General features: G+C 38.6%; 1 protein-coding gene across 3 annotated transcripts in view; it reads right to left on the minus strand.

Moving 5' to 3' along the window:
- Positions 1 to 27,564, minus strand: part of ASXL2 (ASXL transcriptional regulator 2) — a 69,202-nt gene that overhangs the window by 16,158 nt on the left and 25,480 nt on the right. The window contains exons 2-4 of one of the 3 annotated variants that reach the window (XM_087959517.1): positions 18,770 to 18,852; positions 11,843 to 11,951; positions 10,455 to 10,608 (exon numbers count right to left, since the gene is read on the minus strand). In XM_087959517.1, coding sequence (XP_087815643.1) covers positions 10,455 to 10,608; positions 11,843 to 11,951; positions 18,770 to 18,852 — 346 coding nt within the window. Of the gene's footprint in view, positions 1 to 1,615; positions 1,843 to 10,454; positions 10,609 to 11,842; positions 11,952 to 14,029; positions 14,120 to 18,769; positions 18,853 to 27,564 lie in introns of those variants that run through there. The other 2 variants (XM_087959509.1, XM_026671556.2) reach the window with 2 other exon arrangements.

Genomic DNA, 27,564 nt, shown 5'->3' on the forward strand with positions numbered 1-27,564 from the left:
AGCTGCTCCAAAGAAGAGGAGGCATTATCAAGAAGATCCACCCCCATCTCCATTGGATGGGCAAATTCCACATGGAAAACATAGTTATCAGATATCAAAGATAACCTTGGCTTGTACTCTGGAAGTCACCTGGCAACAAGTCCAGCTCCCATCACTTCTGTTCCAAATACATAGTTAGGATAAACAACCACTCCTAATTTTTCAATATTTGCGTATCAGAGACAACCGTAATATTCATTGAGTACTGGAAGTGTTCATGTAGTTAACTGAAAAACTCATTGATGGACATTAGGTCTATGTAAAGCTTTAGATCTTCTTGTATCACTGATACAACAGGGATAAAAGCAAAAGGATGCAGACACTTAAAGAAGCAATTTCTGATAGACAGTAAGTGTCATCTAATGCTAAGGAAACTATTTGATTGGTGATGTCACCCAATAGGGTAATGAAACATCTGCAAGCAAACAACCAAACTCAGACAGCTCCAAGGACTTTGCTGTTGACCTTCCGAACTGGTACCTGAAGGAGGACTAACAAATGGAGACTCAATCAAATAAAACAATCTCCTAGAGAAGAACAGTTGTAGAATAGGTAAAACGGTTATTAGTTCTTGCCTACTGAATCATTACATCAATGTTGTATGTTTGTAAAAGCACAACCTATACATCCTAATAAAACAAATGATTGTTGGTGTAAAAACACTCAGTGTTTTTCTTAAAAGGCAATAGGGGCCTCCTTTCTTTTATTTCAGAGATCAGTACCATTCTATTGAAAGCAATAAATGCACTGTGTCCATAGATGTTTGTTATTTCAACCAGATGACTGACCTCCACAAACCTGGACTATCTTTCCAAAGTATTTTTTTTTCTATAGCGCTCTCACCTATAAGCATTTTAGAAATGGATGAAAATCAACACTGAAAGTTTCCATATTGTCCCTTGCTCTTAAACAAAGAACGCTCTAGGAACTGGTCTGAAACACAGATATAAATCTCAGAGTACAGTATAGTCCAGACTCATCATTTGGCTACCAATTTCAAATGCATTGCAATTGATTGTATTCCAGTTTCCATAACATCTATTCAACAATTAACTGTTCATATTTTCCGGTTTGGATTACACTATTCTTCCAACCTTCCAGCTGCATATGGATACATGATTAGAAACAATCCCTTTGTGAACAGTCCAAAGACTTTCCATGATCCAGGATCTTCAGGCTGCAAAGCAGGCTCTGAAGGGCTTGACTGCCTAGATCCAGAGTTGTAGCACCATTTAAACAAATAACAATCATGGCAAATAAAAAGCACTTCTACTAGATTTCTGAAATTTGGAAAACTCTAATTGATCAACTGTAGACTGACCACAGCCCATATCAGTAATCGACTCAGAAAAATAATCCACATTTGCATTCTCTCTCTTGTCTAATGTTCAGTTAGCATGAAGTTGTACAGAGAGTTGCCAGCTCTAATAAAGGCAGCTCTTTAATTAAACAATCATAGGGTTGGTCTGGAATCATAAAGAACCTCCTGTTCCTTTCAATATGAATAACATTCACTGCAATATATTGTGGGGAAAATTATCTAAGTTCACTTCAAGATAAGGAAATGTAGTCTTACCTTGCAAAGGAATCTCATTTGTGGACATGGTTACAGCACCCAGAAAAAACTTAAAATCTGGATTTGTATCTGCTTTGGGGTCTTGAAGGAATACAAAAAAAAAAAAGAAATTGCAACCTTAGCTATTAAACCTCCTGTGCCCCACGATTGGATAGGCCTAAAAATATGGGGCTTGCCTATGTTGTATCAATTTTTGCCTTTGCTGTTTCAGTAATCTTTATTTTTGTACATATAAGGAAGTAGATTGCTGATATGATCTGAAAGGACTTCCTGTTTTGTACATATATACATAACGATGATGCTGCATTAAGCTAAACTGCAAAGCTCAACAAAGCCAGTCCTCTATCCTCGAAAGATACAAAATTTAAAATGTTCCACTTCTTCCCAATCAAAAATTAAAGTATTTGAAAGAGAGTCCAAGTCTGTCAGACCTTGGCCTTTTAGGTTTGCTTCTTAAGCTCTGCTCAAGCACTTGCAATTATGCAAGATTTTAACCAACCACAGACATCCATGCATTTAAGAACTGTATTATACCTTAAAAGAACAAAAAGGAGATGTAATAGTTGTAATAGTTCCAAAGGAGCAAAATAACTTTCAAGATTATTTTTGTAACAACTCAAGCAAATGAAATCAGTATTTTTCTTTTGAGTTTTTGAATGGAATAAAAGGACAAGTGCAGCAATTATTTTTGCCGATCTCTGTATTTTATACTATGGGAAACCAATTTTACTATAGTTTTTGAATTATCAAACCAATATTTGAGAAGTCTCAGTGAGTTATACTGGTTTTGCACCAAATGCAGATATTCAGAGGATACATTAGGAGATGTATTTTGAATTTCTTTTTCTAACAATAAGAACAACTTGTGAGTAAGGGCTACTATGAGCATAATTCTATGAAGCTCACATTACCTTATTTTTACAACTTTTAAAGGCCTTGGTCAATAATGGAAAGGGAAACAAATCTGCCTTTACTTTTTTTCTAGAATTTGTCATTTAACAGGACTTCTTGTCAACTTGCCACTGAACTGAAAGATCCAGCTGCTAAAGAAACTCAAAAGTGCAGCCAGTTTTCTTCAGGTCTTTGCAACATCATCTTATGAATATTTGCAACCAATGAAATATGCTTTTGGAAATTTAGTTTCCATTGTAACCTACCAAAACCCTAATATGTCTGTTCACAAATAGCTGCTTCTAGGAGATTTCAATTTCCCTCCCATAAGGTTATAAGAGACCACTCTGTTTTATTGCAAAAAAAGGCTATATGGATATAATCCATGAAGTCGCCAGAGGCAAATTTGAGTCAAAGGAAATTATAGTTTTATATAGTTTATATAAACATTACACTCAAGTCCTTACCCAATGCTTTGTTTGAAATTATTCATATTGACTTTATTTGCTTGTACACTACTGAATCTCGCAATTCATGGCAATTGAAAGTAGCATTAAAAATAAAAGAATGCAATTAAAACACCAAAAGTGCAATTAAGTACTTAAAATTGGTACTAAATAGTTTTAAATATGCTGGTGCCAGCCCATCAAATGCACTTCAGAAAAGATTGGTCTTGGCAGTTTTAGAAAAATGTACCAGAGTTGGTACAAACTGAACTTCCAAGGGGAGGACTAAAGTATTCAGTGCTATACAGAAATATCCAGGCTCACCTGTCCTATATGGGGAACATTTAGCATCCCCAACTGGGATGAACATACTGAACAGGTAATAGTTCTTTCTGGAGAAGGTAGTCCCACAAGTATCTTCTCTTGCAGCCACTACTTTGAATAGTATTTGTAAATCTATTGAAAGCCAATGCTTAATGTTATACAGCTGCAGCAGGTCTCATTTGCCAGCATATGGATACTTGCATTTGTACTAGCTGCAGTTTCTGGTTAGTCTTCAAAGGAAGCCCCATGTACACCATGCTCCAGCAGTGCATCCTGTGATGAGGAAAACATGGGTTATTGTTGCTAGGGCTCCTGCTCCAGGAATGGCTGCAGCTGGCCTATCAACTGAAGTTGTGCAAAGGTCATAGCTTCTATCTGCAAATTTGACAAGAGGACATAGAAATCACAAAACTACTCCTTCAGTGAGGTTGGAACACCACTCATGGTTAAAACCTGAGCAAACAAAGTGATGATTTGTAGAGGAATAGTTCATCCAGTTTGTTTCTTCCATCCAGGTTATCAGAACCTCCCAGCACTGGATCAAGAATTATTTTGCACCTTTGGTTTGTCCAAAGAGACACAGTTTGGTATCAATGGCACACTAATCCTGCATCTTTTTGTATACATGTTAAAAATTAGGAATTAGACAGAGCACACTTCAGTTCACCTTCTTGCACTATTGCTGCCAGTAGTATCTATTTAGGAAGGAGGAACGACTGTAAAACATATATCCAACTCACAGCTCATCCAGAAGGATAACATAATTAATGCTACAAAATGCCACTTAAGAAGACAATAAGGATGGGACACTCTCTCTATCCATGTTATGAGATAATCCACCAAAGTCATCTATCCATTTCTGTTCTATTTAGGGTCTGAAAAGGGCCCAGATAATACACCTCATCTAGTGCATGTATAATTGAAGCCACACTACTTTCTCAATAGCTATCCCTAAGAAGGAAAGATTCAAGGAAGGCGTCTTTAGAAGAAACCACATCAATTCCTCCTTGAAGTCATCTAGTACATCTTCCCCTAAGAAAGCACTGACTACTTCTTAGATCAGTGGTCGCCAACCAGTGGGCTGGGGATCACTGGTGGTTCGTGAGAAAATTTTGTGGTCTGCAGAGAACTGTCACCCCCAAAGCACCCCCCAAAGCAATTAATCCAAGCTGCACGGGAACACAAGGCTGTGCCGTCCACATGGCCCGTGGGAACACAAGGCTTGCGCCACTTGCATTGCAAACAGCACAAGGTAGTGAGGGGAGGGGGGAAAGGGCGGAGGGGGGGAACTTGCCCCACTTGCCTGGCCTGGCCTCCGGGCTGCTTCTTTCCACTTCTTTCTTCTGCTTTTGGCTGCACACAAGGAAAGCAGCAAAAGTCTTTCTTTCTCTCCCCCAAATCTTTTTCTCCGCCAGAAATGAGTCTTTGGGACCCTGCAAGGCATCCTGCTCCAAAAGGCTGCGCCGGCAAACACTCATTTCTGGCGGAGTTTGGGGGAGAGTATATAGCATTAAAAATCTACAGTTAAAACTCTACAATTTAACCCCCACTCCACCCCCATACTTCTGCTACTACAAATAGGGCAGCATACGCAACATTTTTGGCTAGAAGGCATATTTAATAGCAGCTTTGGTGTTCAGGGTTATGAACTGACAGGTTTAGCATGCTATCATTTCGAAAATGCTGATATACAGTTATAGCTATATTCTCAAAAACAAGTAGTAGCTTGCCATAGAAGTTTGCTCCTGGAATGGAATGTGACTCTCGGGAACTTAAAGGTCCTCTAATTCGGCTTAACTAAAAGAACTGCATATGACTCAAACTATCTCAGTACATGAATTATCACCATCGCATTGTCTTTAGTGAATATACTGGAAATTCCATACAATCAATGAAGCCTCTTACTTTTCTGTTCTCTCTATTCATCTATTAATTCTTCATGTAAAAATCCAATATAGTAGAAGGGTTGTGAGCCACGAGTTTAACTGTTTTCGAGATACCTCTTGCATTGCATGAGGAAAGCCAGATGTAAAATTCCATACAATATCCCTAAAAGAAAGGTGTGACTTTATGTAAGAAATCAGGGCAATTATGAACATCTCAATACTCCAACTATCAAGAGTGATTATAAACTTCTTTTCACACAATGGATTCAAGTGGAGGCTGTATAGTGGAGGTCCAAATCTATCCAAGAACATTTTAAATATGTATGAAGGGGCATAAAAATATTTCTCGAGTCCTGGATGTATTATGTTTTATGGGATTGTATGATGATTCGTCAGTATATTTCTTGCACGTGCTTGGTAGTGAAAGAATTACACCAAACTTTGTAAGCTACTCCAGCGAAACAATAACTGCCATTATTGGTCTGCATAGCTTAGCAGTACCACAATTGAAGCTATAGTGTTTGGAATCACAATCAGTGTGACTCTATTAGATCCAGCATATTCCTTCTACCTCCAGCACTTTCCATCTATTTCCAAGTTATGAATGGTAAAATGGTTCCCTTAACAACTGCAAGCTCCTTGGGTCAGGGAAGACAAACTATCAAGTATACTCTTATTGAGAAAATAAGTAAGTTTGAGGCCTTTTTGGCACACGTTGGAAGAGACCCCACTCTAATAAAAGAGCACTTGGCACATTAATTTTATTACCAAGCCTCAAAACAGTTAGCAATCTGTAACTGAAGCAAGACTCAATAAAGCAATCCTCTCCAGAGCCACATGCTAACTTGAAAGTCATGTACCCTGTTGATACTTCTTTCTGTATTAATTACATCCCCTTTGTACTTTCAACAATCTTCAGTTAAAATATCAAAATAGGACTGAGATACAACCACAGTGTTTAAAATACTCCAGTGCAGCGGTATAAATGTAAGAAATTTGCTCAATAGGTTCTTTGTATAATTCTTTTATGTACAAAACTTAATGAAACAAGACAGACTCTTTCAGTAACTTGATTTTATACATTCTGCAAGACCAAGCTTCTCTAGATAACAAAATGTCTTTTGCACAATTTTTTAGAACTAGTGCATTCCCCTTTTGTCTCACCACTGGCTGGCCATGTGATTCCAACTCAGAGGAGCTAAAATTCAGCAACACTTAGAGAGATAAACATTGTCTATTATTGTACTAAGTGAGAGAAAGAAGTTATGGTTTAAAGCAAATAAATGTTAGTCTTCAACAGTTTTTTTTTTAATCTGTGCAAAAAGGAACCATTAGCCTGGATTGCAAATTAATGCTGAAGTATAGTAGCACCGAAGGCCCAAAGCAGGAAAAACTGCTACCTACTTACTAGAGGAAAAATTGCACATGCTTTTTTTCCACTGTTTTTTCCAAAGGTGGCACAAGATTGGATGAAAAATTTTGAGTGCCATCATTTTTCCTTAAAGACAGCTCTTAACCCAGTATATGAACAATATGAGTGATTGAATATTTGATAAACACAACTTAACAGTTATATATACCAAGTACAAATGTATTAGACCCAACCAACTGAGATCAATCCTTTATTTGCTTACACAGTTACACCTAATGAACAGCATGTTACCAAATTAAACTATTAACTTTCTAATCTACTAGATAGATCTTGAGAGATTCTAGGATGTGGCTACCCCGAATCTTTCCCCCCATCCCCCATCGATCTTGTGACTGCATAGTCTCTTAATCTAGGCCTCTCTCTGAGAAAGTTCTGCGTTGTCAAAAATCTCCCCCACTGCTTCTCCAGGTACATATTCCATCCCAAAAAGTTACTGTATATGTCTCCTTTTTAAAGAGAATCCTGATAGAGAAGCGTTGAAAATATGTATTACGATTTTGTCAACAATAATTATTTATCTTGTATTGCAACCTTCCTCTAGTTTTTGTGATTAACTTCTCAACTTAGAGATACATACATGAGATGAAGCTGTTGTAAAGCTACTGGCATTCAGAAACCACTGTAGGACCAAATAGTTCCTTTGAAGCTGCTCTTTGTATATGTTGCTGCATATATCTGTAGGATATACAGGGAATCCTTGACTTGTTTGTTCAAAGTTACAATGGAAAAGATGCGTACTCACACTTATGATAATTGCATCATCCCCAGGATCACGTGATCACAACAGGGGCATTTGGCAACCAGTTTGCATTCACAACTGGTTGCAATATCTTGTGATCACAAGATTACAAATAGCTACCATTCTTACCATGGTTGGGGAAGCCCATTGGGGGAAGCTGGATTTGCTTAATGACTACATGATTTTCTTAAAAAGCACAATTCACTTCAGAAACATGATAATTTGCTTAACAATCACAATAAAAATTATCGTAAAATTGAGTATGACTTGACATACAACTACAATGATTTATGACAGGACAGAAATTCCAGTCTCAATGGTGGTCGTAAGTTGAGGACTGCCTATAAAAACACATTAGAGCCATACGTGCCACAAAGTACAATGTACAATATATAATATTCTTGATACATAGTCTGCCACTAATTCTCTCTTTGCTTATCATCGTTCTGAGAAAAGAGACAATCTTGTTTGTTGATTAAATTTAAAATTAAAAGGTTAAATTAAAAAAATTAGTGTTAGAAAGTGACATTCTGTTGTGTCAGGAGAGGGGTTTATTCTAGAAAGGCACTGAGATCTGGACCAACTCTGTATACTGTCCAATGTCCTATTATGTGAGATGGGAGGCTATATACTGCAAAATTGTTAAATAAACAACAAACCTCTCTACAGTTGTTCATACTCTGAGATCAATGGGTGGGAATTCCTCTTTCTAATTTTAAAGAGAGGTCAGAATGATACAGAAGGGGACAATTCCTGAATGAAGAAAGCTTAAACTGTGATGTGGATAAATTGGTCTCTCATTTGAGTTAGGAAAAAGTAAGTCACCTGAGGCTTTTTAATTTTAATGATCCATTCTTTAAAGTAATTACTAGAGTCATTTCTGATCATAACTGCTAAAATCTGACATTTTGGTTTCCTATTATTTTGGAGCAGAAATGCACAAAGGGTAACGTAAGTTCCAAAATAGATTTTAGAAAAATAATTAATAATCAAATCCCTTCCCATCTAGGAAACACCGAAGGCAAATGAATGACACAGACTTCCTTGCTTTGCATTATTGCCTTGCTACTGCAAAAGATGTTATACTTAGATTCCAGGCCCCACAATACTGCCTTTCATTTTTATAGGGCTGGTCTACATGCAGCCTTTGCAATGTCTAGTATACTCATATTTTCCAATAGAAAAGAATCTATGTAGTGGTTTGTACCTTGAGATTTGCATAATTGATATCAGTCCCCCACCCACCCACCCCTGTAAAACCAGACAGGAAACATGATTAGATGAGCTAATTCTACTTTATTGTAAGGCTACATTAAGAGAATCTTGCAAGTCTAAAGGTTCAAATCTCCCATCACCACTTTTAAACACCAGATCAATTAGGGCGGGTCTTTCCTAAATTTCTTCTTCTGACAATTAAGCCACTGGGGGTTCCTCCCTCTCTTGTCAAGTATTTTCTAGGAGCATCTCTTCTCCTCATCCCTCAAGGTCATTACAGGAAGTCAAAAGTCACTGGAGTAAGTCTCCCCACCTGTGGCTACTCACACACCCATGTACCCTCCCCAACCTATTTATTGCTTCTAGTGCACCCACTTCACCCTCTCCCTGACCAGCCCCACACCTCTGATGCACCCAGACAGCCTTGCACATCTTAGCCTGTGCCTTTTGATCACCCCTGTATACCCTCACTGACCTGTGTCTCTTGCACAACCTCTCATGCATGTGCACCCTTCGAAATCCATGCAACACCTCTCTCACACACATCATTTCATGCATCCCCACACATCCTTCCTAACTTGCGCTAACCCATCGCACATCCCCATACCCATATGTATCTTCCCTGAACCTCGGGCCACGCACACATCTCCTTGCAACCTTGTACACCCTCCCCAACCTGTATGCTACTTCTCTTATTTATTTATTCAATTTCTATAGTCATTCAACTCAACCAAGTGATTCTGGATGACGTACAACCTCACACTCCTGCTGACCCTCCTTCACTTCATGACCCTCCCTGACCCTCCCCTGCACCCCTCACTCCCTCCTCCATCTGGCAACAACCAACTGCCTGCCACTATGGGACTTGCAAATTCCTGCTGATTTCTTTGCTGACTTTGGTTGTGAGAAACCAACTGGCAGTATCTTCAACTTTGACTGTGGGATTCAATTAATGATGGCCACCAGGACTGCAGGGACTGATGTTGCTAAACAATACAACTGTACTTTACAACCACATAAGTTAAGAGATGGAAATTCTGGTCTCAATTGTCACAGTAAGTTGAGGACTATGTGTATCATTCCCACCTGTGAAAAGATGCTTTCAAAGCTTATAAGCTTTTTGGCATTTTAGAGAAGAAACAGACCAGAGAAAGTTACAAAGCTCTGTCTAGAGTAGCATTTCTTAAAAACTGATCCTAGAATGCTTGGTGTTCCCCCAAGTCCCTCCCAGAGATTTGAAAAGTCAAAATTGCCTGCCCATGTTTAAAAAAATAATACAATACTGTATTAAAGTCCCATCAAATAATTGTAAGAATCAGTTTTGGTGGCAAATGCATCTATTCTAATTTTAAATATACTGAGTATCAATAAATATGACTCATGCAAATAAAGTTATTTTGAGCTCTTCCATAATTTTTAAAAGTGGGACATGATTCAAGAGAGAAAAAAGTTTAAGAAATAGTGGTGTAGAGCAATACTAGGACAACCCACAAAAGCTTCAATTTTCATCTACAATTTCAGCTACTAGACTTTTTTTATTTATTATTTGATTTGTCAATTGCTTACAAGATAATAGGTATAAGTATACACATAGTTATGAATACATGAAATGGGTACATATAAGAAAAATAAAAGAAACAATAGGACAGGGACGGTAGGCACGTTGGTGCGCTTATGCATGCCCACTACAGACCTCTTAGGAAAGGGGTGAGGTCAATAGTAGATAGTCTAAGGTTAAAGTTTTTGATTAAAGCTTTAATCTGCTGCATAACCAGCTACAAAATTCAGGAACAACTGCAGTTAATAAAACATCTTGATTGATTTTGCAATAAAAGCCAATAGAGAGGAAGGGCATACATTGTTATGGAGATGAGGTGGAGGAAGAGATTTTTTTTAAAATATCTACCTTTCCTTTGCCACCTGCTTTTTCTTCCTTCCTTGTTGCTACTCTGGTCACTGCTACTGCTACTGCTGCTTTCTGAGCTGGGGGAATCTGATTGTATATCACTGCTTTCTTCTGAGCCTTCAGACAAGTCCTTCAGCCCATCAGGAACATCTTTCTGCAAATGAGGTAACAGAGAAAGAATTATACAAACCACAGGCAGACAAATCTAATGTGTAAAGTATAGCTTTATATTTCAGTTTAACATAAAGGAGAATTAAATTCTAAAACAAATTGATGCTATTAGTTCAAAAATGAAGGAACATGCTCTTCTAGGAACATCATGTAATTAAAGGCAACTATAAAAGATGATATAGACCTTATCTACAGACAACTAATATGGATGAGACCATTTAGGTGGCGGCATCTATTTAACTTTGGTTGATCTAGGAAAACTAAGCACATTTGGATCTGATTAGTACTTGAATGGGAGACTTCCAAAAAATCCCAGAACTATAAAGTGGACTGGAAAATTTAACTAAATAAATCCAAGGAGAAGATAGTAGCAAACCAATATGATATAGCTCCCAAGATAATTAAATAAATGTGTCTCTGAATTCACATGGAATTACACTCAAGAGGAATTTCCATTTTTATTTAACATGGATGGATACAGGTTAGCTTGACACTCCAGAGGAAAAGTAGATCTCATACTATCCCATCCGAAAAAGGACTGCCCACATCTCTCAGTATTCCCAAAAGATGCCTCCCACAGTTCCAAGGAATGGAGACTACCACACATCTGTTCTTTTGTGCACCTCAAAACACCTCAAATTGTTAGTACAATCATAGTTAACATTCCATCTGTTTTCTTCACTTGGTTTCTTTAGTTTGTTAAAATATAATTCTTGGAAAACAATCTTCATGATAATACATTTTATCTTCATCAATACATGCTACACTACTAGAAAGTCTATTCTCAAAAAAGAAAAACCCTAGTTTAGTGACAGAACATGTGGAAGTTCTAGATTGAGTCAAGAACATAGACCCATGTCTGAAAGCCTGGAGAGCTACTGCCAGTGTTAATAATATTGAACTAAATTAATCAATGGCATAACTCAATAGAAGGTTTCTTGTATTTCTAACAGCTTCTCAAATGCCTAACTATAGATTGTATGGATTTGACTCAATGAACTTCCTGTTAAGTTAATTAAGACTTTCAATTAATGTTTAACAATTGGTTTGTGTTCTAATCAATCATAAAGGTTAGTGCAGGAACATTGCCAAATCCATACACCACATATTGTCACTACTCACCATTTCAAAAACTATCCTATGCCCCATTGGGAAGATTTGTTGAAAACATCTGCATCATAAAGAGGGTGCACATTTCAAGTGGGAGTCTCACTTACTTTCAATGTATAGACCCCCATCCTTCCAGGAACCTTATAGAATATTCCTTCATCTCCACGGGAGTTGGTGTGCAGCATAGCATTCAGGCATGCAAGCGGAGAAGTTCCGCTGGAAACAGAAGTGAAGAATTAGCCACCAGCGATACAAAGCACAACTATCACACTTTGTATCTGCTGGAACTATGCATTACAGGAAGGTAAAAGAAATGATCCAAGAAGCACCTTGCCCAACTTTATTTATTTTGAGTGAAGCTCAAATCCAACTAACTTCTAAACAATTCTTCAGTGTTTGCAAATTATCATTTTTTAAAAATGAAATAAGGGTTGGCTACAGTCCATGGCACTTAGGGGGAAATTTTAGAGACAATGGACAATATAATTTAACAAGTAAATTCTCTATAAGCAAGCATATACTGCAAAATATAGCACTAAATTTTCATACACGTTAATTATAAAAGAGAAAACTGCTCTTGCTATTCAGAGAATTCCCAGGAAGGAAAAAATTTCTTCTGTAATTTCATGCATAGTCTATCACATTCCTAAACATAAATGCCAAGCCATATGTTAAAAATGCAGCAGAGATATTAGAACTTTCTGCAGCTCTGACAACCAAAATGTTAAGAAAAAAACTTTAGACATTTATGGGAATGATTCAAGAGTCTTCATTGTTTCAGACATACTGGGATTAAAAAAACATTAAAATATGCTGGTTTGAGAGTAAAATACATCAAATTCACAATATTTCCCAAAATGAGTTGCCTTTAATTCAACTGCAAATTCCCGTGTGTGTTGTGCATCCTTAATAAAGCTGAGAAGCAGCATTACAAAATAAAGTGAGTTCATACGTTCAGTTTTTTTACTCTTCCAAGTTGCTTCCAATGTGTGCTTGTTTACTGTTCAACACCCAGTAAAAATCAACTAATACACTCATAAACCAATCACTTTCATTTATGAACAATGCATTAAGCTTTCCAAACATGAAATCTAGATATACAAATTGTAACCACAATATGCCATAAAGTGTGGATTTAAATTAAACACAAGACTAGTCTGAAACCAAAGACATACGAAAAGCACTGGCTAATATTTACTCCCACGAGACAATTCACTTAATTTACCTTAGCCTATAATACCAATGAGGGATCAGTTCATTTCATTTGCTTATGTACAAACAGAAACCTTTGTTTCTATAACAGAAGTGGGCAACATTTTGTCAAATAAGGACATATTTCATATCTAGGAAGAACCAGAGAGCTGAAGAGAAGGTGATAGTACATAATATGGATATAGCACTTATTCCTCTCCCCCTCCCCACCCCCACTTTTGGAGTGTTAAGCTGTATTTTATTCTCTCTTTTTAAAGCATTTGAAGATTCAAACAATGTTTTTCATGTACTTCTTGTCTCAAACAGTATAAAATCACACCACCAATTTTCTGGGATTCTAGTTAAAAAGGGGTCCCAGGTCCCAAAAAGCCATGGCAGCTCATTCCTGCTCTAAAACTAGAATACAGAAAGATTGTGCCAAAAAACTGTGCAAAGAGCACATTACCAGTAAATAAATGCACATAACTTATCTAAATGGACTCAGGAAATGCATCTGCTTCTGATAGTGGTTTCAGTGTGACTTCTCTTCATAGGTGAGGGAGCAGTTGAAAAACCAATAAGCAATAACTCACATTGCTGGTTGCATAAGTAAGTTCATTAACTCATTGTGTGGAAATCACAACCTTTGTCAAGGATGTATCTTATATTTCTAGAAGTGTATTGTAGCTAAAAGTCATAATGTAGATATGCCAGTAGTCTGAATAGGAAACCACTAGCCAGAGGTATATCACTGGACTTCCCTTGTCATCTCATCTGGCCCCTCCCTCTATATAGCAATTAGTGTTTTAAAAGATGTTAGTGATGCCAATGAAGATATTTCAAGGATAAAATGCTTGTGCAACTATCCCTGCTGCACAAGGATAAAATGGAGGTCAGATTAAACCTCCATTCCTCATGCTCTGGAACCACTCTAGAAAAATAATTCCTTCCATTCCTACAGCTGGTCAGACATCTAAAAAGTTTAAATTGCTATAAAAAGGCTCTGTGGGGGGAAAGAGGGGGGAAATGAGACTCTGGAGGGAACAGTTTATATGAAAAGCTATGGGAGAAAGGAAGCATAAGAAGGAAGAGAATGGTCTTACTCCGTACGGCTCCCTGGCATGACCCTGGAGGGGTTTAAATGATTGCCGCCTTTGGGCCAAAAAAGGATCCCCAGTTCTGCTTTATTTTAATTCAACATTCAGAAGGTCCTAGAGTGAACAACAAGATGGTTCAGAAAACCCTGCCAAGTCAATCAGAGATGAAATCATCCAAGTAGAAGAGCCCAATGCTAAGCTTCTTTCATTCTAGGTCAAAGAGAACAAAGACTCGACTGGCAAATGTCAGCCCTTCCCACCTCATCTGGCTAGCCATGGCCTCCCACAAAGAAGCTTTAGGTACACAGAGAAATGATTCTTCAATCTAATAGCAATGAAATTATTACTAAGCTTCTATGCAAAGCAAGCTAAATAAATGTAGCATTACTTATGTGCAAAGGAATTTATTCATTAATTGTGGCGCTTACCTTCTGGAAAAGATGAAAATCCAAAAACAAATTGAAGGAGACAATGAGAATGGGTAAAGGGGAAAAAACAAGATAACAATTTAAGTATATCAGTAAAACAATATTTTCATATATTTCCACTGACCACCCACACAACTCATACCAGACATTTTCCTTAGATTAATATAGAGAACAAGGGGGACAAGAATGGGATAAATTCATCAAGCAGCCCTTGCAAGTTTTAAGGGGGAGTCTTGGTAGTATAAATAAAAGATACTACTTTGGCGTTCAGGTCCAAATTACACTGAAAGTAAAAAAAAAACCCAGTAACATAAAAGGCTGCAGAATCAATGCCACTTCTAAGTAGGAGCAAAGAATATTGCTGAAACTGCTCCATTATTACAGATGTCAGCTGAGAATTACATGTACCACATTCATTTTACAACCATATTCCTCCCAATGTAATTAAGAACATATCTCGTGAGTTGGTTGCATGACTTAATAAAAATATATGTACTTAAAATACTCCATGACCCTTTATTGAACCTAATTTCTGGTGGAAATTGTTTTATTTCTATTTATTTATTACTGTGACTAGAAAGAACAAAGCCCATATCGTTACACAGAAATCATGCTTGTTAGGAACAAATTGCTTGAAAGATCTATGACAAGAGACTTATAAAGCAGAAAAATTATCAAGGATAAGCATCTGATATTTGGAAGAGAGACTACTGAATACAATTTCATTTCTTTTAGCATCTGATCTAGATTGGAACCAAAGCCAGGAAGTCACCCATTCTGGAGAAATATAGCATTGTGTGTTATTGGATACATCTTTGCATTATTTTTCTGACAACTTCAATTCTGAAGCATAAGCTACAATGTTCATATAAGAATTTTTCAATCTCCTTTAAAAGGAAAACATGCCTGACAATTTTTTAATGAAGTACTGAAGAAAGGGAATAGTTTATATTGTAAAGTACCGTGTTTCTCCAACAATACGGCCTCCCCCAATAGGAAGTCCCAGCATATTTTATAGGCATAAAATCAAATTAAGCCCCTCCCCCCAAATTAAGGCCTATATTAAACATGCAAAACAGAAGGAATGGCAGGGGGGCCATTACCGTTAGGAAGTACTTTTGTTGCATACCCGGATATGGTGCTGCCTGCGTTGACTTCGGGGTTGGTAGGGCACTTCGTATCGGGAGACCTTCCACCACCGTTGCTTTCCCTTCTCCCCGTGCTGCTGGAGTTTGGCGCAGCCACGCGTGGCCAGCCAGAGCTCCTCCCTGCAACCGGAGCCCGGTGGAGACACTTGGCTTCAGGCGCTCCTGTTGCCGCCTTCCCTTCGCCTTCGAAGGCAAAGCCAATTCTTTTAAAAACAACGCCCTACTATCGGTATGACAAAGCCTCCCCTGCCCGAGAGGGCAGCCCAACCCCACGTGGGGAGGCGAATCTCCTGGGGCCGCAGCACAGGATCGGCCCACCCCAGGAGAAGCGCCCAGCCGCCATCCCTGTCTGGCACTGGGCAGAGTGCGAAGAGCTTCGCCTGGGGCACCCAGCGCAGCTGACAGGCGGGCCTTCCTGCCCGGCGGCGGAGCTCTCGCCAAGGCAGCTCTTGCTTCCCCGCCTGGCCCTCCTCTCATCCTGCCAGGGCCGCCTCACAGCCATGCGGGCTGGGCAGAGCCGGGAAAGCGAGCTGCAGGTGCGTGCCTGCCTGCCAAGCGAAAGAGCTAGGCTGACCCGAGCTTGGCTTCCTTCCCAAGTCCCTCCAGCCCGAACCCGAAGGGGCCACCGGGAGAGGCTGCCCAAGGCAATGATAGTGCCCACCCGTCTGTGGACAGAGAGGCGAAGTGACAGCAGCACTGCTTCCCTGGCCGGCAGGTCCGGCGGAGAGAGCCCGAAGCCGCCCGTCCTTTCCACCCCTCGCCCAGCCCGTCCCCACGCATCTCCAAATGCACCAGCAGCTCCAAACGCTGCAGCAGCACAGGCATCAGGCAGAGGCGCTCACTCGGCGGGGCTCAGCTCGGAGGAGGACGCGGCACAGACTGTTGCCTTGCCTCCCTGTCCACGGATGGGTAGGCGCTATCACTGCCTCGGGCAGCCTCTCCCGGTGGTCCCTTCGGGTTCGGGCTGGAGGGACTTGGGAAGGAAGCCAAGCTTGGGTTGGCCAGGCTCTTTCGCTTGGCAGGCGGGCGCGCACCCGCGGCTCGCTTTCCCGGCTCTGCCCAGCCCGCATGGCTCTGGTGCAGCCCTAGCGGGATGAGTGGAGGGCCCTACGGGGAGGCACTCGCTGCTTTGGCGAGAGCTCCACCACCGGGCAGGAGGGCCTGGCAGTCAGCTGCGCTGGGCACCCCAGGCGAAGCTCTTGACACTCCGCCCGGCGCCAGGCAGGGATGGCAGCTGGGCGCTTCTCCCGGGGTGGGCCTGCACTGTGGCCCTGGGAGATTTGCCTCCCCACGTGGGGTTGGGCTGCCCTCTCGGGCAGGGGAGGCTTTGTCGTACCAGTAGTAGGGCATCATTTTTAAAAGAATTGGCTTTGCCTTCGAAGGCAAAGGGAAGGCGGTGACAGGAGCACCTGAAGCCGAGTGTCTCTGCCGGGCTCCGGTTGCAGGGAGGAGCTCTGGCTGGCCACGCATGGATGCGCCAAATGCTGCGGCGTTGCTTTAAACACCGCTGCAGCACGGGGAGAAGGGAAAGCAACAGTGGCGGAAGGTCTCCTGATACGAAGTGCCCCACCAACGCCAAGGTCAACATCCAAGCTGTCGTTGCCCGCCCGCCCGAGGATGCAAGGGCAGGGAATTAAGTCACCCCCGAAAAGACGGCCTAGCTGTTTTTTCGGGGGTCAAAAAAAAAAAAAAAAGGCCCAGCCTTATTTTGTGAGAAACACAGTACTAACAGATTCATTCAATTAAATTCTGAAAGATACTATAATATGATGTTCTTATTACTTTTTGTAATTTCTTTAAAAGTTCTGTATTTCTTTTATTCTTTTGCATTTCAAATAGAAACATCTGAATTGGCCTAGTTCAATTAATAAATAACCAAAATAAATAATACATTTTAAACATAAATTCCATCTCTTGACCCAGTAAAACAAGAATCATCATTAAAAAAGTAAATAATTTTTAAAGGCAAATCTCTGGAAAATGCAACATCTCCAGTCAGCAGCAGAATATCAGAAAAGAAGGAGCCCCCCAAAAAGCCCTTCTCAAACTCTTGTGGGTGATGAGAACAATATTTTAAGTGAGATGTGTCCGTGTAAACAAGAAATAAACAATATCAAGCCCTCTTGGTCTGGAACTTCCCAGAGTCATACATAGTCACAAGAGCTTGCCACAAATTTTAAAGTATTTTTTGCTTTTAACAGTGGGCTGAAAATCTTAGTCTTGTCCCCTCTGGAGATAGTATACCTGTCCCACATCTTGTAACTCTTCCCCATCCTATCTCAAATTAAAAATGTGTCTTCAATCTACAAAAACATTAACTAAATTAAATCATTACTGTATGACTTTTAAATGGAACAGACCACATTTTAAAAATCCTTAGCAATAAAGCTTCATCAGAGGCAAATTGACCAAGCTAAACACAAAAAAGTAGCATTAATCATTTCCAATGAGTGATTTTACCTCCTCTAATTTTTAGTTCATTTTAATTTTTATTTACTAAGCAAGTTATATTTCTATATTGATACTTTCTTTACCCTCAAAAATAATACTCGTAATAATTAGTAGAAGAAAAAGTTGTAAGTTAGTTTTACAAACATGATCTCTACATTGCTAAGAATTCCTTTATTATATTCATAAATTTGAATGGAAGACACCAAGTTTATCCAAACTATGGAGTTCATTTTAGACTGTTATCCTTTCTCAGCCTAACCATCCTCACAAAATTGTTGTTAGGATAAAATTAAGGGAGATCTTTCTAAAAGTTGCCTTGAGTTCTCAGAGGAAATTGGAATAAGCATTAACTTAGTCCAGTTCCTAAGCTTAGTGAAAAAACTAATGATTTACTGATTGATAGCTCAGTTTCAACCCCCAAGCATCTCTGAAAAGTAAACTGTTTAAGGCACATAACATCAAAATGATACTACTTCAACCAGGAAGTTGCCTTCCAGCTCATGAACAAAATGTCTTTTTGTCTGTTACCAAGTAGCATTAGTTCCCTATTCAGTGTTTTCATAAATACAAAAAAAGAACTTCAATCTAGAAGTTCTTTCATCTGAAAGAAAGTATGGCAACACAAAATGAACATGAGATGAATGCATATACTGCTTTGGTCAACTATTTGTACCTGCAATACTTACAAAATTTACAGTTGGAAAATAATTCATACTCACCTAATCTCTTTTAACCCTTCTTTTTGGATAACCTGAAGAATCTCTTTATGGCTCATTGGTCTGTTAGGATTTTTTTCCAGAACCTTGTAAGAAAAAAAAGTTTTGAATCAACTTGCCTTGTCTTCTTTTAGAACCAGCAACTGGCTTCAATCTTTTTTTCTATATTCCATGTGTACTTGCCTTCCCAGTGACTTATAATCAATTCTTCCAAACATTTATCCCACAGTTTGAGCTACCAATAGTAAACAGGTATTGTACAATATGTTGGCAGGTGGTATCTTCACCTTATTTTTTTTCATTCTTATCATTAGCTAGACTGCATTCTTATCGTTAGCCTCATTGATACCAGCCATTCTGTCAGGTCTGACCCTTGGCAATTCTATGGATTACTGTTGTCATTAGCAAAACTACTAAAATCTCCTTACAATGGCAGATAATTTGTATAACTAATTCTGATTCTGCTCATTTCTTATTGACATACCTACAAAACATAGTAATGTAAGTGTACATTTAATTAAATTTGCATGTATGCAACATTAAGATTAAAACAAACAAAAGAGAATGTTTATGACCCCAGAATTAGTGGAATAACTGTTCATGGTGGAATAGTCAATTTGAGTTCAATACTGTCTCTTGGTATTCATCATCGCAGAGTTGCCTTAAATCGTGAAATGAGTGGCAAATAAATGTGATAAATAAAATTGCACAATAGAGGGATGACGTTTGTCTTAGAAATGCTGGAGACAAATGCTACATACAGAACATCTTACCTAAAATTGAACCTATGTGAAGCTAAATAATCTCAATACATATCAGTCAATGCTTTGCCAAAATTTTATCCTGGATGCCTATTACAGGTATTTCTTTTTTTATACATTTAATAAATTTATATGGCTGTTCACCTCATAAACATGACTTTGGGTGGCTGACAATTTTTTCTTGTATTATTTGTACTTTGAATCCAATCTTCTTATTAGTACTGGAGTCCTTTGACATTGGGATTGTAAATATTATGAAATAAATAAATATCTAAATAAAAATAAATATTATAGTGGGTTACCAGCAATGCCACATGTCATGCATGATGTCATTATCTCCACCTTCTACAGTGCCCTATATAACTGACTGCTGGCAGCAGCTGTAAGGCATGGCAACAAAGAAAACAAACCAATGGATCATCAAATGAATCAACTAGAGTTCTCACTTGAGGCAAAAATGACAAGGCACAAATTATCTTATTTCAGACATACTATGCAAAAACCCAACTGTAATGTCAGAAAGGTAGAGGGAAAGAGAAGAAGAGCAGACAGGTGGATAGATTCATTTACAGTGGCGATAAAGATACCATTGGGAGACTTAAAAAAACAGGTTAGGGATAAATCACGGGTGTCAAACTCGATCGCCTCACATGACATAGCATATTTTTTGCCTTTGCGGAGCCGGGATGGGTGTGGCCTGCACGTGATGCATCTGGCCCACAGGCTGCCAGTTTCATAGGCCTGGGATAGATTGTCATGGAGCAATGTAGTCACTAGGAGTCAAAAACAACTGATGGCACACAATAGTCAAGCAATTATAAGTTTGATATCAGAAAATCATAAGGAGGGAAAAGCTGATGAAAAATGTTGGCATGACAGAATTCTTATGGTATATTACAGTCAGAAGACTGCAATTTAAGATCTTTTTAACCAACTTGGGGAATTTGTACTTCCTGTAAAAAAGGATAATGTAAGAGAACCGTCAGGAGCTACTGGGTTTCCTCGATGACAAAGGGATTCCCTAAATGAATTTGAATACCAAACCTGGGTTTTACTAATCTCTGCAATCTTAGTTCTATTCCGGCCAAAGTAGAAGCTGCCTGTTCCTACGAAGGCTGAGCTAAAACTGGGGATGCTAAGGAGGAGTCCCATGGAAGAGGAGAAGTGTCTTCACAATTAAGCCCAGCCTAACTAGGAAGAGACTGAAGCACCTCCCACTACTACAGTTCATGAGAGAAAAGCATGTTACATTTTGAGATGTATCCATAAGTTGCATCAAGTAACTTCACATGTGTCCAATCTGTGGTCCATGGGCTGAATGCAGCCTAGATAGCTAGTAATGCGGTCCCATAAGATCGTAAACCTGAAACATTATGTGAGTTATAAACATTTACTATATTATATGTTTTATATGCGACTCAAGACAATTCCTCTTTACAAAATGTGGCTCAAGCAAGCCGAAAGTTTGGATACCAATGCTCTAGATCAGGGTTGTCAAACTCGTGGCTTGTGGACCAGATGTGTCACATGCTGGCCACGCCCATGCCCAATTTAGCAAAGAGGGAAAAGTTGTGATCCGTCATGTGACGATGATGTGATGATGCAAGTTTGACATCCTGCTTTAGATTGTATAACAGTACTCTAGACCAGGGGTGTCAAACTCACGGCCCGTGGGTCGGGTGCATCACGCACTGGCCATGCCCACCCCTGGTTTAGCAAAGGGGGAAAAAGTTGTGATACATCATATGGCAACATGACAACTCAAGTTTAATACCTCTGCTCTAGACCAGTGGTTGCCAACTGGTGGGCTGGGGACCACTAGTGGTCCGTGAGAAAATTGTGGTGGTCCGCAGAGAAATGTCACCCCCAAAGCAATTAATCCAGGCTGCGCAAGAACGCAAGGCTGCGCCGCCCACATGGCCCGTGGGAACACAAGACTTGAGTCGCTTGCACTGCAAACAACATGAGGTAGTGAGGGGAGGGGAGAAAGGGCGGGGGGGGGGACTTTCCCCACTTGCCCCACGTACCTAGCCTGGCCACCAGGCTGCTTCTTTTTTCTTCTGCACGCAAGAAAAGCAGCCAAAGTCTTTCTTTCCCTCCCCCAAACTCTGCCAGAAAAGAGTCTTTGGGACCCTACAAGGCATCCTGCTCCAAGAGGCTCATTCCTGGCAGAGTTTGGGGGAGAAAAAGAAAGACTTCTGCTGCTCCTGCTGCTTTCCTTGCATGAAGCCAAAAGTCTCAGTCTCAGTCTCAGTCTCTCTCTCTCTCCCCCCCCTCCCTCCCTCCCCCTGAGAACGAAGCTGGAGACGGTATCCTGCAATCCCAAATAAAGAACAATCGATCGGTAGGAAAATGGGGTGGGGGATTTTCCTGCAGAATTTTTGGGGAGATTTTCCCAGCGTCTCTGGTCCGCAGAGTTCAAAAGTATGAGTGTGGTGGTCCCTGAGGTCCAAAAGGTTGGCGACCCCTGCTTTAGACTCTATAACCAAAGTCAAAGTTCCATTACTTGGAGAGAGGGGGGAAACAATTTTTTTAAAGTTCTAGATTTTACTAGAAGAGTATTCTGGCTGGTACATATTAGGAATCAGGATAGACATTGCTACTGTATATGATTTTCTGCAATGCTAAAGCCTCCAAAACATAAATATTTATTAAATGGCGAAAGATTTATGAAGGAACATAAACTAGTAAGATTTCTTTAAAAATAAAAGTGAGCATTTTAAAATTAAATAAGTACACATTAAATATAATATAAAACAACATATCATTTTGGAGTCAGTGGGCACCATCTAGTGGTATCACAGGCTTCATAGCACCTGTGAGCATCAGGCAACTGCCTTCCAGTCCTCAGCATCCTTGCAGAGTTAGATAGGATAGACTGTCCAAAATGATAAATGAAAACTGAAATGATACTGAAAAGCTACTGAGGTTTTTTCCCACTTTAAAAAGCAAGAAAGCAAATAATGAGATATTTTCTCAGAAGAAACAGGATTTCTCTGTCCTATGCTTGGAAATATCTACCTGCCTAAAAGAGGCAGCATGAGTGCTTATTAGGAGACCAGAAAAAATAGTGTGTCTGAAATAGATCTATAGGTAATGTCTGATAATGAGAGATATATAATATTTTATTTCTGGTTTTGTTTAAGTGGGAAGTCCTGGACTAATTCCCAATTCCCTTAGCTGTTTACTAAAAAAAATCTGTGATATGATATGCTATTAAAGTTAGCTGAATATCAAAACACATTTTGGGGAAATCAGATTGAAAGCATTTTAAAAGCACATATTATTTAAAAACATGGTAAAAAGTTAAGCACTTTTATTTTTCAGAAAGCCAAAATATAAGCCTCTGGAGAAGGAGCATGCTTTAACTCTGGAACAATGTAATTGGCAACTTTCTTTCAGGGAATAAAATTAGCTTGCTCCTGACTTTGCCAGCTTTTTGGAAACCTGGAAGACATGGATGTGTTCCTAGCATGGTGATCAGACCATTAGTTGGAACTTGTAAAGTTATTTGATTTATGGTAGATTGGCTTTTACCTAGGCTATCATTTTTTTAAAATGTTGTCTTGATGAGATGGGCAACTATATAAGTTGAAGTAATCACAGGAGTAGCTTACCTCTTGCAATGCTATTTTTTCATATATAAAGTTTTCATTGTTTTTTATATACAACAAATCCATTCCATTTGAATCATGCATCGATTAGGTACATATTTCGATTATTTAACCATTATTAATAGTGTTCTTATCAAATCTAACAATACAAAAATAATCACATTCTCATGTAAATAATATCAAATATGTCTATTACACTAATTCCTCTAATTGCTCTATGAATACATCCAATCCCTTTTAATTTATTCTATTTTCTATCCATTGGTAAAACAAATCCCACACCATATAATATTCAGATTCTTCTTTTTCTTTGATTTCTAGTGTCAATCTATTCATTTCTGCACATTCAAATATTTTTTCAATTATTTTTCCCTCTATCAGTATCTTATCAAGTTTCCAATTTTGGGCAAATACAATTCTAGCCGCTGTTAAAACATGTATAATTAAGTAAATATTTTCTTTACTATAACCTTCTGGTATCATTCCTAATAGGAATATTTCTGGTTTCAAATCTCTATGTTGTTTAATCATTTTTTCCAACCATGTGTGTATTTTAGTCCAATGGTACTTTTAGTGTTATTAAACAACATCTGTCTATCTGAGGTCCTTGGGAAGGACTCATATGTGGGGGGAAATACCAGTCTAAACATCTAGCTGACTGTGCAATGAACCATATTAATAATGTAGGTGGATAAAGATGACAAGTCAGTCTGAACATCTGGCTGACTGTTCTATCAACAACAACAACAATTATTATTATTCAAACAGACAGGCACCTGCCACGTAACATCTCAGACTTAACAATTGCCAGTAAAAAAGACAAAAAAGTCTGGATAATGGATGCAAAAGTACCTGAAGCAGCAGAATAGAAGAAAAAGAACTGGAGAAAATCACAAAATACAAAGACCTACAAATAAAATAAAATGGTAAAAGGAAGCAAAGAGTACCAATAGTAATAGGTGCCCTGGGGGCAATCCCAGAAGATCTGGAGCACCATTTGAATACCATTGGCATTGACAAAATCACCATCAATCAATTGCAGAAGGCAGCTTTACTTGGAACAAACAATAACTTTACTTGGAACACTATCTTTAACACTATCAAACAACAACACCTGCTTATCCCAGATCCTTGGGAACAACTTGATAGGTAAATAAAAATGTCAAATCCAGTCTAAACATCTGCCTGTCTAACAAACCAAAATAAGGCATGGATTGATGATATTTGTTCATACTGAGGTATGGAAAGAGTCCTGCTTTCTCTCTGTCCTATCACCAGGTTTAAATGTCTTTGACCTTCTAATGCAGGGGTGTCAAACTCAATTTCATTGAGGTCTGCATCAGGATTTTGTTTGACCTTGGGGGGCCATGGTGGGCGTTGCCAACTTGACATCGTTTGTGTCGGGAGCACCTGTGGTGGCCTGAGCGCTGTGTCAGCAAAAGCAGACTCCCAAGCTCTGTTTCTGGCTGTGACAGTTTCCTGCATCCCTCTGCCAGAGAAAACGGACCTCCATTTTCACTGGCAGAGGCACCATAGTCCGGTTTCCAGGGCGGCCCCACGGGCCACATCTAAGCACTCTGCAGGCCAGGTCCGGCCCACGGCCCTTGAGTTTGATACCACTGTTCTAATGGGTGGCTTCTTGCTTGCAATTTTACAACATAAACTTATTGGTGTGGTTCCCTTCCCTGCACCCTGACTTGTTCTAATTTGCACATCTTCTTATATCCTAATTGTTGTTCTACTTGAGGAAAGCTACCCAGAAGCACCTAAATCTAAATACATACTTAAATCAATCTCCCTTCCTGAGTATAGGTATATGCACTGTTACTTTCAAATCTTTAGGTCTCAAACTATAATTTAAATTTGTTGTCTAGAACTGATTAACTGCCTCTTCTTTGGTAGCTTTAAATAGTTCAATGGATTTTTCATCTATTATCTATTGGTTTTCTACTTGACAATAGATTTATTACTTACTGTATTTCACTTTCTAGTGGAGTTTCTTTCAGAACATATTTTCTCTCTGCAAAGTTTTGTAAAAGGCTCCAGTATAGTCTTTCCATTTAAAACAAAATCTCAACTGTCTCTATCAGATTACTTTTGAATATTCCTATCATAGCTGCATTTCCCCCCTGGTTTATCTGATATTTTAAAAACATTTATCATTTTTCTTTTCTTGCTATTTTCTTTTTGTAATATTCTTGAATGAGATATTATTCCTTAAACTTTTTTGCTTCATATTGGAAGTTTATATTCATTTGTTTTACATCTTGTTACTCTCATTTTACATGTTTTCTTGGCTATCATAACTTATTTTGGAAATCGTTTTGATCTTCTCCAATTTGAAATTTTGGGGATGTTCATGCCTGTAACCTTTCATGTTCACGTCTGTTATCTTTTCCCATTATGTTTTAGGTTTTCTTTTGTATAAGTGTACTAATGTTGCTCCTTACAAAGAATTTATATTCTGACTGGATGACACCATGTCAACTGTCTCATTTTCTGTCTCATTTTCTGTGTATTTTCAATAAGTCATGGCTTATTTCACAAGCTGAAGTACCTCAAAAAATCTATTCCAACTTCTGAATTGTTGGATTTGTCCAATCCAAATCTTACTGTGATTCCAGGTTCTTCCATTTCTCCAACTAGTAGTATTAAATTCTTTTTTTACGTTACATTCCCTATTCTTGCCATTTGCTGTAGAATTCCTTAATATTCTTGTCCATTTCAAGTATATACTTACACTGATATTATACTAAATGATATTATTTCTGAGTATCTCCGCCACTTGATTCCTTGGTAAGTTCTTATGCCCTGTATTTACACATCTAATTTAATATCCTTTATTTCTTCTTTGATAATTTCAAACTTTTCTTGATTCATGTGTCTGACATTCTATACCCCATCTTGAAATGCACAAGTTTGAATGACCAGATTTTTAAAAATTATGCAGTCTTGGTTTTGGAAAAGATGAATCAGGTAGCCCTCAGACCCCAAATCCAAGAAAACATCCTATTTTCAGGAACCAATCCAGCAAAAGATTTGCATGAGCTACAGCGCAGGAAACCAATCATTTTGGGACAATTGGCAGTGGCAGTGTAGAAAAGATTCCGAACAGAAATTACATCTGGTAATCACTAACTGTAGTTCCTGTATTGTTTTTTTTCCCTCTACTCCATTTCCTGTTGCCTAGCAGGACCTATTGCTTTTTGGTCATCTACTAGAATGGTCTGAGGTGGAAACATTTTGCACACAAAGTAAGAAGACAGCAGAGAACAGGAAGTGTTTGCAATAACTATAATAATGTTGAAAAGCCCTTCAAATATTAACTTCCAATCTTTCTGTGGGGGAAAGGGTGCAGAGATAAACATAGATGTACTTTCTTTTATTTGGGGGGAAATCATGCCCATCTAATGTGGGCAGGAGGATCAAGAAAGAAACAGTGCAGGTTTTATTATTAAATAAAATGCACATTTCAATTATTCAATTAAATGCAAATTAATATAACCATATTCATCAAATTTTACAAATTATAGATGAGCCTAGAGCTAATAATGATCAAAAGAGAACAGTGAGATTTTTTCCTGTACAGGCCTCGTAGAAATGAATGGGATTGATACAAATATGATTCCTCTGAGATGTCCATTCATTTCATATAAACTTAAGCAAGAGAATCTGCCAATGAAATTTATTCAGACATATTTATTGAAATGTAATAATTTGCATTTGCACTTGTTCCTGGTATATTCTACTCACAGCTGTAGTAAACAGGATATTTCACAAACATATAAAAGCTGCATAGACCCTCTGGGATGCTTTTCTGGGCAAAGCTGGTTTTAAAAATTAAATCCTCCAATACATTAAAATTGATACATTCGTGCCCAGAAATCTTTACAGTACTATTCATCAAAGCAATTTGCTGAAAGATGTCTCCTAAATACAATGTTCAGACAGAAGAATCACAGACAGCCTCCCCAGCCCATTTTTTTTAAAAAAATAATGCAGACATGGACAATACACTATGATTCTTAAGCACAATATTTAGCCAATGGCCCCAATTTCTGCTTTAATTAAAAAAATGAAAAAATGAAAAAGTTCTACTGTGGTCCTACAGTAACAAAAATAACGTATTTGATGGCCTGAAAAGAGACATGGACAATATTAATTATATATCTATATCCATGAATGCTTCCAATAGAAAACACGGATAGTTTATAAACACAGTAATTTGTTTATTTATTGTGAGGAAATATTGAAAGTAAATATTTTGAAATGTATTTCTCTTTTAGATGATGAATCTACCATATCAAAGGAAGAAATAGGTATGGTTGCTGGCATGCACAATTTACAACAATGGATTTAATCCTGATAACATAAATACTAATTTTGATGGTAAACTAAGAGCAGGAAATATAAAATAAGTTTC

This window comes from Notechis scutatus, chromosome 1 (genome assembly GCF_049901735.1).
Source record: "Notechis scutatus isolate UNSWTSFEM ecotype Mainland chromosome 1, rNotScu1.2, whole genome shotgun sequence".
Classification (NCBI taxonomy): Eukaryota; Metazoa; Chordata; class Lepidosauria; order Squamata; family Elapidae; genus Notechis; species Notechis scutatus.